A 15,023-nucleotide genomic window follows, 5' to 3' on the forward strand; every position below is an offset into this window, starting at 1 on the left:
GCTCAATACACATTTCATGAATGAATTAATAACTTCATCCATTCCTAACCTTTAGGAACAAATTCCTATTTCAAAATTCTTCTCAAATGATCAAAACTATTCTTTTTGCATCTCAACATTTCCTTTTGCTCCAAGACTAATATAATGTTGTCATTGAACAATATGGCATTTATTAATACTAATTCTTTTTGCCTCATGTTAAAGTCACTTCACCATTTCTTGAGGGATGAGCTATAAGAAAACAATCCTTCCAGTCCACATTGACTCCACACAAGGCTCTGGTAACACTACTGCCTGGCTTGACATCCCGGTTCCAGAGAATGTATTCTCAGTTCTCCAGATGAGCATCACTTTCTTCATAACAGTGGTTTACAGCACAACTACTACTGGCAAACACTTCACACTTTACAAACACTATCTATTCAATCTATGATAGGTTACAGATGATGAAATTGAGGCCTAGGAAGGTGAGGTAATGTACCTAGTCACATTGCTCGTAAGTGGCAGAACCAGAATATAAACTCAAGACTGTCTGCCTTCAAAATGTTGTTCTTTAAATAGATGACATAAAGAAGTGGAAAGACATTCCATGCACATGGATCGGAAAAATAAACATAGTTAAAATGTCCATACTACCCAAAGCAATCTACAGATTCAATGCAATCCCAATCAGAATCCCAATGACATTCTTCAGAGAAATAGACCAAGGAATCCTAAAATTCATGTGTGGCAACCAAAGACTCCAAATAGCTAAAGCAATCCTGAGAAAGAAGAACAAAGCTGGAAGCATCACAATCCCTGACTTTAAAACATACTACAAAGCCACAGAGATCCAAACGGCATGGTACTGCTACAAAAACAGGCACCTAGAACAATGGAACAGAACTGAAAGCCCAGAAATAAAACTTCACACCTATGGACAGCTAATCTTCGACAAAAGTGCCAAGAACATACAATGGAGAAAAAATAAGTCTCCTCAATAAACGGTGTTGGGAAAACTGAACAGCCACATGCAGAAGAATGAAAGTAGACCATTATCTCATGCCATACACAAAAATAAACTCAAAATGGATCAAAGACTTGAAGATATGTCCTGACACCATAAAACTTCTGGAAGAAAATATAGGTAGTACACTCTTTGACATCGAACTTAAAAGGACCTTTTCAAATACCATGTTTTCTCAGACAAGGGAAACAAAAGAAAAAATAAGCAAGTGGGACTTCATCCGACTAAAGAGCTCTGCAAGGCAAAGGAAACCAGGATCAAAACAAAAAGACAATGCACCAATTGGGAGAAAATACTTGTAAATCATATATCTGACAAGGGGTTAATTTCCATAATATATAAAGAACTCACACAACTGAACAACAAAAAAACAAACAACCCGATCGAACAACCAGAATATATGAAGAGATATTTCTCCAAAGAAGATATCCAGATGGCCAATAGGCACAGGAAAAGATGTTCAACATCACTAATCATCAGGAAAACGCAAATCAAAACTAGACTAAGACGCCACCTTATGCCTGTTAAAATGGCTATAATCACTAATACTAAAAATAACAAATGTTGGAGACGGTGTGGAGAAAAGTGAACCCTTATACACGGCTGGTGGGAATGCAAACTGGTGCAGCCACTATGGGAAACAGTATGGAGATCCCTCTAAAAACTAAAAATAGAACTACCATATGACCCAGCTATCCCACTATTGGCTATCTACCCAAACAACTTGAAATCAACAATCCAAAGTAGCATATGTACCCCTATGTTCATCGCAGTACTATCACAATAGCCAAGACATGGAAACAATCCAAGAGCCCACCAACAGATGATCAGATAAAGATGTGGTACATATATACAATGGAATACTACTCAGCCATAAAAAAAGACAAATTCATCCCATTTGCAACAACATGGATGGACCTAGAGGCTATTATGTTAAGCGAAATAAGCCAGACTGAGAAAGACAAACACCATATGATCTCACTCATATGTGGAACATAAACAAACACATGGACAAAGAAAACAGTTCAGTAGTTACCAGGGAAAGGGGGGTGGGGGTGGGCACAGGGGATGAAGGGGAGCACTTACGTGGTGACAGACAAGGAATAATGTACAACTGAAATTCACAATGACGTAAACTACTATGAACTCAACAAAAAAAAATGTTCTTTATACCACACTAAGATGAAATGTGAAGTGTTATGAAATTATAGCTAAGTCTCAAACAGCATATATCTCACCAGGACGAATATAAACTTTCAGTCCTTTTTTCTGGCTGATAAAATGAAAAAGACCAAATTTTTAATATGTATGCTCAGTAGCTCAGTAACAGAGCCTTTGATATTGCCTGAAATAAGAATCAACCACAAACACTTGCTTTGGCCAAGGTATTTTCTCTCAAAGCTAGAAAAATTTAAACACCTGAAGTCTTTGGTAGGGAAATTACTTTACAGAAATTCATGTGACTATACCAAGAAAAATAAAGTTTCTACATTCTAGGGGATTGGCTGAAACAGACCATATTTCACTTACTTTAAGGCGTCCTATTTCATTTTTCACATTTTAACATTTCTGAAATTCATGTGCATCTTATAATCAATGGTGTCTGCCCACTGAGCCAGACAATAGCCTGTGGTATTGTTATCACTGTCTGCACAGGAGTGAATTTGGCCATAGCTGTTCATATTGTCACTGCCTCTATGTCTAAGTCCAAAATAGCTTTTTTATTATTCGTTCAAGTCTGGTTTTTTCTCTTTTTTTCAAATGAGATATAATTGACATCCAGTATTGTATAAGTTTAAGATGTACAACGTGTTGGGTTGATACATTTATATATTGCAATATGATTACTACAGTCACGTTAGCTAAGGCCTTTATCATGTCACATATTTATTTCTTTTTTGTGTTGAGAATAGTTAAGATTTACTTTCTTAGCAATTTTGAAGTTTTGATACAAAATTGCTGACTATAATCACTATGTTGTGCATCAGATCTCTAGAACTTATTTATCTACTGCTTGTAAGTTGGTACCCTTAACCAACATCTCCCCAATTCTCCCACCTCCCCTGCTAACCACCATTCTACTCTGTCAATATAACTTTCAAATAAGTATAAAATTAAAATTCTAAATGTTAATTGGCTTATTTCTTCCTTAGCATTACATAAAGTTAAGGATGTGCCTTACAGTTGAGTGTCTTAGATTTAATGAAGTTCAATATCTTGTTCAGGAAGGCACTTTCATTGGCATTTTGGTTAAGAACAGATTGTCACCTCTATCTCTTCAGCCGCCCACTCCCAATATAATGAAATATAATAAAATAATAGGGATTTTCCATTTCTCAACATACACTCAAGTAGCCAGAGGATTGGGGCTCCTGAGAAAGAAAGCTGAGGGGACAAAGAGAAAGGCCTCTGTAGGCAAAGGTTTGGTGTCAATGAGAGAAACTAGCAAGCACAAGTTTTTAAGCCGAAGCATTCAGCAGTAGCAGCAACAGCATCACCATATCTACCTCTCAGCAACTAAAACAAGCCAGGTACTGAGTCCTTTACATTAACTCATCGAATTCTCCAACTGTATGAATATGGCACTATTTGTATGTCGACCTTGTAAGTGCAGACAGATTAAGTAACTTGTTCAAGATCACATGGCCACCAAGCATGACCGTGGGCAGGTGACTTGGCTGGCCAGTTCTTTGCAGTAGCGACATCCAGAAAGCTTTACAGACCAAGATATATGTGGAGGGCATGTTACAGCCAAGTGGAGGGTCAAGTGGTCAATACAGATGTCAATTACAACCAACTGGAGGGTCAACCAGGTGAAAATTCACCCTCAACTGCAAGAAATATGGAGAGCCGAGTCAGGGACAACCTGAGAGCTTATGTCTGTAGTAGGGAGATTTAGAAAAGACTTAGAGAAGTGTGGATTAAATGACAAGTGCAGTCAGTTGATAGAGATAATACCCAAACAAAAGGAATTATCATTTGCAAAGACATTACAAATGGATAATATGGAAGGCTTAGTGGGCAAACACATTTAAGCAAGGGCCTTATCATCCCTCTGAGGATCTGATAGATTTTTCTCAGTGGGATTCAAGCTTATCCCAAACATCGTGCTGTCACATTTTAGGGAGATGAGAAAGGAGGACAAGAGTCAATCCTCAGCTGCCTCCTACATTCCTTGGGCTTTAATACCAGAGCCTGAAATTTGTGGTCAAGAATTGAGTCCTAATTTTGTGAGGCTCCACCATTCTGAACATCACTGGGCTGTCAGGGAACTCAGCAAAGTACAGTGTAGTCCATGACAAGGATCTAATTGAAAAGATAATTCTATTATAACCCAAGCCTTCCTTGACCCCCCCAAATAAGGGCAGAGATTGGGAGGTTTATACATTAGATGGATTCTCTTGCATCCCTATTTAAAAAGGAATATATAAATAACAGATATAATAAAGGCAGACTGGCAAAAAGATCAACTCCATGACTCTCAGTGCCCGTTCGTACTCCTCTACTCTATGTTCTTTCATGTAATAATTACAGACGGTATTTTTTGAGCACCTACCAGGCACTGTGCTATACACTTTGCTTCTCCAAATAAATTCCACTTGTGGACAGGAGCTTCACCCCATGCCCGAGAGTTCCAGCCTGCCTTTCATGATGGCCCGCCCTATGGATTTCAGGCTTGCCTAGCCAGCCCCCCAATCATGTAAGCCAGTTCCTTGCAATAAGTCTCTTAATGTCTATCTACTTCTAGTTCTATTTCTCTGGTTGAACCCTCACTGATAGAGACTTTGGTACCAGAAGTGGTACTAGAGGAACAGCTTCTTAAGGATGAATTTTCTGAATTGATTCTGGGTTTTCTGGAATTGGTTCTCTAATCTTATTAAAGGCACTAATGGCTCTATCTCCAGTGGCAAAGAGGACACTCAGTCCAAAACATGATGTGGCAAGAGCGATACACAAAATATCATTGGACACTCCTAATCAAATACCTATAGAAAGTGAGATTCTAGGTGACCATGTTATTTGCTACATTAGAGTATTTTAGTCAAACCAAGCAGTGTTATGGGATTGGCTGATTGTCCCAGCTGTGCTGGAGAAACTTGGGAGAGACAAGGATCAGCTCAGGGCTTCAAATTCTGGGCTCAAGCTTCACATTGACCTGAAAACTCTATCTGCCCTGAAAGAAAGCCCCGCGGCTCTTCCTGCAAGTGGCTGAATTACAATGCAAACTGAACTCCCAACCTAACAGGGCATCAACTGGGAAGGAATGGGATCCTAAAAATTGCAATGGGGTCATGAAGCTGGGGACATTGAACCCCCAAATTCTCCCAGGTCTTCTTTTTCAGTAGAAACAGCTCTTCCATCACTGCCTGAAGTTGGCCCTTCTTTTCCTTAAATTGTCCTACAAGGCACTGTTGAGTCTCCTCAGGACCTGGCCCCACCACTCTTCTTTATTTCTAGACCTATAGCTTGATCTAAGTCCCAGCAGACTCCAAAGGGTGAGTTACAAAGTTTGACCCACACAACAAAAGGTGCACTACACACGAAAAGACCTGCATGATTTTTCAATTAATACACCTGTAAAATATGGGAATGGATCTTCAGGGTCTGGAGAAGGAATATAAAGTTGGATCAGGCTGAATATATTGATATGGGCCCACTAAGCAGAGATTCCGAATTCAATGTTTTAACTCAAGGGAGTTAGAAAGGGATCTAATAGTTTGGCTGGTCAGCTGAGCCACGGACCCAAAGGTTTCAGCTACATTAAGTTGAAACTTGCCTTGGTATACTATAAAGAATTGTCTTGGTATACTATAAAGGAAGGTATCCAAAGGCTTAGGGATATTGTTTTCTTCCCTCTCTTATCCCCTTATCATCTCTAACATAAGACGTATTAATAATAGTTAACTTTATGTCACAGATTCAAGTTACAGGACCAAAGGAGAACATGAATACTCTTCTGGGGTGAGCGTTAACACATGTGAAGGAGAGTCGTGCCAGGTCAGGCAGAAGTATGACCTTGTTACTATTTTTATTTGAGATTAACTATGGCTTGAAGACATGTGCAAGGGTAGCAAGTTGACAAGGGGTAGACTATGCTCTCTGTGTCAAGTTGACGACGCTACGGTCCCTAGCTATTCAAATATTAACCTAGGTATTGTTAGGAAGGTATTTTGTAGATGTGATTAAAGTCCATAATCAGACTTCCAGTTTCAGTTCTGACATGTAAAGAGCCTGGAAGTCATCGCTCCCATCCTTAAAGAAAAAAGCTAAAGAAACTGAAAAATCAATGACTTTTCTTGGACCCATCAGAGAATTGAGGTTAAGGGGCAAATTGCCACCCTGAAATCTGGAAAGATATGCAAATACAGAGAACCACATTAATGGTCTGCTTACCTAGAGCAAACACCTCTGAAGCCATAAACAGACAGGAACACTTACACGGTAATTCTGATGAATGCTGGAAGCTGTATGGACTACTGTGAGAGCGAGAAAATCCTGGGGTTGCAGTCTTGGGAGGGAGAGAGAGGGGCACACTTTCATGGGTACTCCAAGAATCACCAGGTTCTCCAGGTTAAGAACCAAGAAAAAATCCCCTCACAGCTCTGGGAGGGAGGCAAAAAAATATCCATCTTGCAATACAACAAGATTGTTCTCCATAACAAAGGCCTACACTCCAAAGGAAAAGCCTTTTCCAGAACCTTATCCATCTAGAGGGAAGGACATTTATCCAACTCCTGCCCTCTTGAGACTTCCTCTCACTTAATTAAGGGAGAAAAATAAAAGCTAAGAAACAATTGACACAGTAACAGCCCAGGGACACAGTCCCTCTACTAAAGGACTGAGATGTAACAGAATGCCTCCCCCCGCCCCCTGACACCTCGCCACCAGTGTAACAACACTGGATTATAGCTGAAAGAACTGTAAGGTACATATTCTATTTCGGGAGCAGTTCTTAGGGAAATCCAATGGTGGAGACAAACACAAGGACAACAGAGGAGTTTTGAAGCTTCTGGCAACAACCACTACAGCAAACATTAAACACAGTCCAACTCCTAAGCTGATTAATATCAAACTTCACATTAAAGACCGTTTACTCTCCTGGCCCCATCTGACCAGAAGGGCTGGCGAGAACACCTAGAAGCTGTGCAGCCCAGTGGCACTCCAGCTGAGAGAACGGCAGGCAGAGCCGACAGTTTACGGAGCAAAGCCAGTAGACCTGTCTGGCCAGGGAATTTGGGGCACGGGTAGGCTTGAGTTAAGAAAGCAAAGAGCTTCCCTGGCAGTAGAGCTGCTTCTTCCACTCCACACGGGCAGCAGGGAAACTAATTTGTAGCCCCACTCATGGCTGAACACAGCCTCCAGCCTGCCCGACCAGAGAACGCAACCAGAGCACATGGGAAGCTACACAGCCCATCCAACATCCCTGCTTACAGTGGCACCTGAACAGAGAGCACAGCCCATGGCTTTCCCCATCTGCAGAGCAAAACTGGTGGCATCACCTGACCAGGGAATTGAGTCCAAACTCTTGCCTGATTTGGGTTCCCAAACAAAGAACCATTCAGGTCCTGGGTCCCATCTGGATGCCATGCCAGGGCAGGGAAGCTAAGTCACAGCCCCATCTACTAGTGAATATAGTACACAGTTCCAATCATCTTAATAAGCCCAACCAGAGAATCCAGGGAATCATGGAGCCCATCCTACAGCCTCACTTCACAGGGAACAAAACCAGCAGTCCTATCCAACTGTTATCAGCCAGTGTCATAACCCCCATCCCCAACCTCAAAACTCAAGCAATTGCCTCACTGAAATACAGACCATAACAGCAGGCAACACCTGCCCAAGGACATTACCAGCAGACACACCCAGAAATCCAAACTGAGTTGACTGATGAAGATCTGTCTCTGTCAAAGCAAATCTGTTAAGTCTGGAAGAGGAACCCAATTTTACTCAAATGCATAGATACTAACATAAGGAATCAAGGATCACATAAAACTAGGTAAATAGGACACCACCAAAGGAAACTAAGAGAGCTCTAAATAACTGATCTTAAAGAAATGGAGACCTATGAACTGTCAGACAAAGAAGTCAGAATAATCCTCTTAAAGAAGTTTAGACTACAAGAACTAAACAAAATTAGAACAATGCATGGAACAAAACAAGTTCAACAAAGCAATAGAAATCATAAAAAAAAAAAAACAGAAATCCTAGAATTGAAAAATACAATAACTGAACTGAATAATTCAATAGAGAGTTTCAAAAGCAGACTCAACCATAAGTGAACTGAATAATTCCTGTGCCTGGGATCCGAACCTGTGAACCCCAGGCCACCACAAAGCAGCGCACGTGAACTTAATGACTAGACCACTGGGCTGGCCCCCTACTCTGCCCTTTTTGACTTCCAATTGCGTGGAATATCTTTTGCCACCCTTCACTTTGAATCTGTGTGCATCCTTAGAGCTGAGGTTAGTTTTCTGTAAGCAATATATAGTTGGGTCTTCTTTCTGTTGTCCATCTAGCCACTCCATGCCTTTTGATTGGAGAATTCAAACCATTAACATTTGGAGTAATTATTGATAGGTAAGGACTCGCTAAGCCTATTTTTAAAATTGTTTTCCGGCTGTCTTTTCTTCCTTTCTTGCTGTCTTCCTTTGTAAACTGATGTTTTGCATGCTTTGATTTTCTTCCCTTTATCCTTTGTGTATTTACTGTAGCTTTTGCTTTGGGGTTACCATGTCGTTTACATAAAACATCTTATAGATAACAGTTTAGCTTTGGTCAGATACAAATATGCCAAATATTCTATCCTTTTACTCCTCCCTTTTATGTCTTTGATGTCACCATTCACATTTTTTTGTGTATCCAGTAACAAATTGTTGAAGCTATAGCTATTTTTAATACTTTTGTCATTTAACCTTTATTCTAGAGTTAAGTAGTACATCACCACATTAGCTTATTAGGGTACAAGTATCCCTTGTTTTATATGCTTTACTTTATTGCACTTTGTGGATGTTGCATTTTTTTATGAGACCTTCCACCGGCAAAAAGATTACAACTCGCTGAAGGCTCAGATGATGGTCAGAATTTTTTAGCAATAAAGTATTTTTTAATTAAGGTGTGTACATTGATTTTTTATGCTATTACACACTTAGTAGACTTCAGTATGGTATAAATATAACTTTCATACGTACTGGGAAACCAAAAATTTGTGACTCACTTTATTGTCCTATTTGCTTATTGTGGCGGTCTGGAAACAAACCCACAATATCTCCCAAGATATGCCTGTATTCTGAATCTGATTATATGCTTACCTTTAGCAGTGTGCTGTATATTTTCATTATGTTGAATCATCATTGCATCTCAGGGATAACTCCCACTTGATCATAGTGAATGATCTTTTAGAAAAAAAGAAGACAAACTAAGCCGAATGTTAGTAGGTGAAAGGAAACAGCAAAGATCAGAGTGGAAATAAATATAATAGACTAAGACAATAAAAAACATCAATGAAACTAAGAGCTGGTTTTTGAAAAGATAAACAAAATAGACAAACCTTTAGCTAGACCTACCAAGAAAAAAAGAGAGGACTCAAGTAAAATTAGAAACGAGAGATGTTACAACTGAAACCACAGAAATACAAAGAATCATAGGAGACACCTATGAACAATTATATGCCAACATACTAAACAACCTAGAAGAAAGGGATAAATTCCTAGAAACATAAAACTTATCAAGACTGAATCATGAAGAAACAGAAAATCTGAACTGACTGATTACTAGTAGGAAGACTGAATCAGTAATCAAATACCTCCCAACAAACAAAAGTCCAGGACCAGATGGTTTCACTGGTGAATTCTACCAAACACTTAAAGAAGAATTAATAGCCATTCTTCTCAAATTCTTCCAAAAAACAGCAGAGGAGGGAACACTTCTATACTCATTTTACAAGGCCAGCATTACATCACCCTGACAGCAAAATTAGACAAGGATACTACAAGAAAAGAAAATTACAGGTCAATATCCTTGATGAACACAGATGCAAAAATCCTCAACAGAATATTAACAAATCAAATTCAACAGACCATTAAAAGGATCAAACACCATGATCAAGTGGGATTTATTATAGGGATGCAAGGATGGTTCAACACGTGCAAATCAAGCAATGTGATACATCACACTAACAAAATGAAGGATAAAAATCACATGATCATCTCAATAGATGCCGAAAAAGTATCTGACATAATTCAACATCCATTTATGAGAAAAAGTTTCAACAAAGTGAGTATAGAGGGACTGTACCTCAACATAATAAACTACGTGTATGATAAGCCCATAGCTAACATCACTCTCAACAGTGAAAAGCTAAAAGCTTTTCCTCTAAGATCAAGAACAAGACAAGGATGCCTACTCTTGCCACTTTTATTCAACAGGGTATTGGAAGTCCTAGCCAGAGCAATCAGGCAAGAAAAAGAAAGAAACAGCATTCAAATCAGAAAGGGAGAAGTAAAACTGTCACTACTTGAGGATGACCTGATATTATACAGAAAGAATCCTAAAAACTCCACCAAAAAACTGTCTGAATAAACGAATGCAGTCAAGTTGCAGAATACAAGATCAATATACAAAAGTCTGTTGCATTTCTGTACACTATAAACAAACCATCAGAAAGAAATTAAGAAAACTGTCCCCTTCACAATTGCATCAAAAAGAATAAAACATCTAGGAATAAATTTAGTCAAGGAGGTGAAAACCTGCACAGTAAAAACTATAAAATATTCATGAAAGAAATTGAAGACACAGATAAACGGAAAGATATTCCATGCTCATGGATTGGAAGACAATGTTGTCAAAATGTCCATACTATCCAAAGCAATGTACTGATTTGATACCATTCCTATCAAAATTTGAATGGAATTTTTTTACAGAAATAGAACAAACAATCCTAAAATTTATACGGAACCACAAAAGACCCCAAACAGCCAAAGCAATCTTTGAAAATGACTGGAGAGAGCTGGAGGCATCATGCTCCCTGATTTCAAACTATATTACACGGCTATAATAATCAAAACAGTATGGTATTGGCATAAAAACAGACACACAGACCAATAGAACAGAACAGCGACCCAAAAAATAAACCCAAGCAAACATGGTCTATTAATTTACAACAAAGGAGCCAAGGACACACAAGGAGGAAAGGACAGTCTCTTCAATAAATGGTACTGGGTAAAGTGGACAGCCACATGCAAAACAATAAGGTTGGACCACTATCTTAATGCACACACAAAAATTAACTCAAAATGGGGCTGGGCCCGTGGCTGAGTGGTTAAGTTTACGTGCTCTGCTGCAGGTGGCCCAGTGTTTCATTGGTTCGAATCCTGGGCACGGACATGGCACTGCTCATCAAACCATGCTGAGGCAGCGTCCCACATGCCACAACTAGAAGAACCCACAACGAAGAATATACAACTATGTACCGGGGGGTTTTGGGGAGAAAAAGGAAAAAAACAAAATCTTTTAAAAAAAAAAATTAACTCAAAATGGATTAAAGACTTGAATCTAAGACCTGAAACCATAAAACTCCTAGAAGAAAACAGAAGCTGTAAGCTCAAGATTTTCTTGGATTTGACACCAAAAGCAAAGGCAACCAAAGCAAAAATAAACAAGTTGGGACTACATCAAACTAAAAAACTTCTGCACAGCAATGGAAACCATCAACAAAATGAAAAGGCAACCTACTGGATGGGAGAAAATATATGTAAATCATGTATCTGATAAGGTATATTTTATTATATAGATGCAAAATATATAAAGAACTCACATAACAATCCAATTAAAAAACGGGCAGAAGAACTGACTAGACATAGTTCCAAAGAAAACATACAGGTGGCCAACAGGTGCACAAAAAGGTGCTCAAGATCACTAATCACAAGAAATACAAATAAAAACCACAAGGGATATCATCTCACACCAGATACAATGGTTATTATCGAAAAGACAAGAAATAACAAGTGTTGGTGAGGATGCAGAGAAAAGAGAACCCTCATACACTGTTGGTGGGAATGTAAATTGGTGCAGCCACTATGGGAAACAGTATGGAGCTTCCTCAAAAAATTAAAAATAGATCTACCATATGATCTGGCAATTTCAATTCTGGGCATTTATCTGAAGAAAACCAAGACACTAAATGAAAAGACATATGCGTCCTCACATTCACTGCAGAATTATTTACAATAACCAAGACACGGAAGCAACTTACGTATCCAACAATGGATGAATGGATAGAGAAGATGTAAAATATAAATACAATGGAATATTATTCAACCACAAGAAGGAAATCTTGCCATCTGTGACACTACTGATGGACCTTGAGGGCATTACGCTAAGTGAAATAAGTCAGACAGAAAGGCAAACATTGTGTGATCTCACTTACATGTGGAATCTTAAAAAAATAAAATAAAAAGAACTCAATGATCTGAAGAACAGACTGGTGGTGGCAAGAGGTGGAGGATGGGGGGATGGGCAAAATGAGTGAAGAGGGTCAAAAGGCACAAACTTCCAGTTATAAAATAAATAAGTCTATGGGATATAACGTACAACATGGACTATACTTAATAATACTGTATTGCATATTTGAAAGTTGCTAAGACAGTAAATCTTAAAAGTCAAAAAACATTTGTAACTATGTCTGGTGATGGATGTTAACTAGACTTATTGCAGTGATCATTTCATAATATATACAAATATCTAATCATTATATTGTACACCTGAAACTAACATAATACCATATATCAATTATATCTCAACAAAAAAGCATTAACACCAATTCTTCTCAAACTCTTCCTAACTTATTCTACTAGGCTTGCATTACTCTAATACCAAAGCCAAAGGAAGACATCACAAGAAAATTACAGACAAATATCCCTTATAAACATAGATGAAAAAGTCCTCAACAGAATACTGGCAAACCAAATTCAACAGCACATTAAAAGGATTATACATCATGATCAAGTGAGATTTATCCCAGGAATTCAAAGGTGGTTCAAAATACAAAAATTAATCAACATAATACATCTCATTAATAGAAGAAAGGAAAAAACCCACATAATCGTTTCAATTGAAGCACAAAAGGAATTTGACAAAATTCAACACCTTTCATGATAAAATTCTCAGAAAACTAGAAATAGAAAAGAGCTTCCTCAACATGATAAAGAGGACTTATGAAAAACTCACAGCTAATATCATACTCAATGGTGAAAGACTGAAAACCTTCCCCCTAAGATCAGGAACAAGACAAGAACTCCCACTTTTACCATTGCTATTCAACATTGTTGTGGAGGTTCTAGCCAGAGCAACTAGACACGGAAGAAAAAAGTAGCAGCATCCAAAGAAGCAAAACTTTCTGTTTGCACATGACATGATTCTATACACAGGAAATCCTAAAGAATCCACAAGAAAGTTACTATAGTGAACAAATTCAGTACAGAGTACAAAAATCAACACACAAAAATCAGGTGTGCTTCCATACACCGGTAACGAACAACCTGAAAAAGCAAATTTTGATATGCATATTTTACCACAATTTCTTAAAATGATGGTACACACCAAAAACAACAGAAAGGTACACTTTAACTGGGTGAATCGTATAGTATGTGAATTGTATCTCAATAAAAGTGTTAAAAAATTATCAGTACCTGTGTATCCCCTTGGAAAGTTTTTTCATTTCCCAAGTGTACAATTCAGTAGTAGTAATTACATTTACAGTGGCAACCACTGCTACTTATCTATTTCTAAAACTTTTTCACCCCCCAGATAGAAAACCCTCTTAGGCAATAATTCTGTCCACTGCTCAAGATTACAACTACAATAATAAGTATCCTAACATACAAACACTTGAGTTATATAACAGAAGTTCTAGGCTGAGCCAGAATAAGTCTATTTTTTTATTTTTGGTGAGGAAGATTGTCCCTGAGCCAACATCTGTACCAATCCTCCTCCATTGTGTGGGACACCACCACAGCATGGTTTGATGAGCAGTGTGTAGGTCTTCACCTGGGATCCAAATCTGTGAACCCTGGGCCACTGAAGCAGAGCATGCAAACTTAACCACTACACCACGCGGCCGGCCCCCAGAAAGTTTTTTTACTATAATCAAAAACTATCACTAGTTTCTTGGTGAGGAAAAATTGGAAATCAGTTCCTTAATCTATCATATTATCCTTTAGCTATATTTATCCATGCATATGAGTACGTAAATTCTGTATTTCTCATTTATGGAGCAAGTCCAGTTAACTCAACAAAATCTTCCATTATATTCATAAAGTTCCAAAGTAAAAACCCTTTGAGACCTGGGAAGAACTCTAAGACATATATAGGCAGTGACAGTATGATCTTATTTGAATTAAAAACAAAAACTGTGGGGTTCCAATTCCAGGGAAGATAGACTAAGTACACATCTGCTTCTCTCATGAAATGCAACTTTAAATCCCAGACAGAATGCACGGAGCACGTACATGAAGACTCTGAAATGTAAACGGTAAAGGCAGATCTGGAAAGTAGACCCGAATTTTAAATTCCACAGAACTAGCAAAGGCTTTTTAACCCTTTTTCCTAAGTTATTGCCTGGCCTACAACCAAAGGCAGGCTGAAACACAGAAACGTGCACCAAGCACACACAAAACAGGCCAACAGAAGCCCTCCCTTTCTGATCTGAAGAATGGGAAACGAGACTTCTAAAGGTCAAAGGGAGTGGGGTATCTCCTTTTTTTTTCTTCTTTTCTCCCTTCTCTTCCACCTCAGCCCCTAGAAAATACCACAGCACCTAAATCTCAGAGAGTTCTGAGTGGATCCCTCCTCTCTGACCAGAAGAGCTATGATCCCAAGAGCATGAGGAGATCCCCACTGCTTTTCTTCCCGCTCTGTCTTGTTACCTCTTGGCCACAGATGCAGTCACAGGTGTACAGAGCAAAGAGGGGAAACTAAAGCCTCTGCTTTCTGGATGAAGCACTGGGAAGGGAGGCCCTAG

The 15,023-nt window shown here is 38.7% G+C and overlaps 1 protein-coding gene across 1 annotated transcript in view; it reads right to left on the reverse strand.

Moving 5' to 3' along the window:
- Positions 1 to 9,394, reverse strand: part of MYLK3 (myosin light chain kinase 3) — a 76,060-nt gene extending 66,666 nt beyond the window's left edge. The window contains exon 1 of the mRNA XM_070262880.1: positions 9,316 to 9,394. Coding sequence (XP_070118981.1) covers positions 9,316 to 9,342 — 27 coding nt within the window. The 5' untranslated portion in view covers positions 9,343 to 9,394. The remainder of the gene's footprint in view (positions 1 to 9,315) is intronic.
- Positions 9,395 to 15,023: the final 5,629 nt, after the last annotated feature.

The sequence above is a fragment of the Equus caballus genome, chromosome 3, assembly GCF_041296265.1.
Source record: "Equus caballus isolate H_3958 breed thoroughbred chromosome 3, TB-T2T, whole genome shotgun sequence".
In the NCBI taxonomy this organism is placed as follows: domain Eukaryota; kingdom Metazoa; phylum Chordata; class Mammalia; order Perissodactyla; family Equidae; genus Equus; species Equus caballus.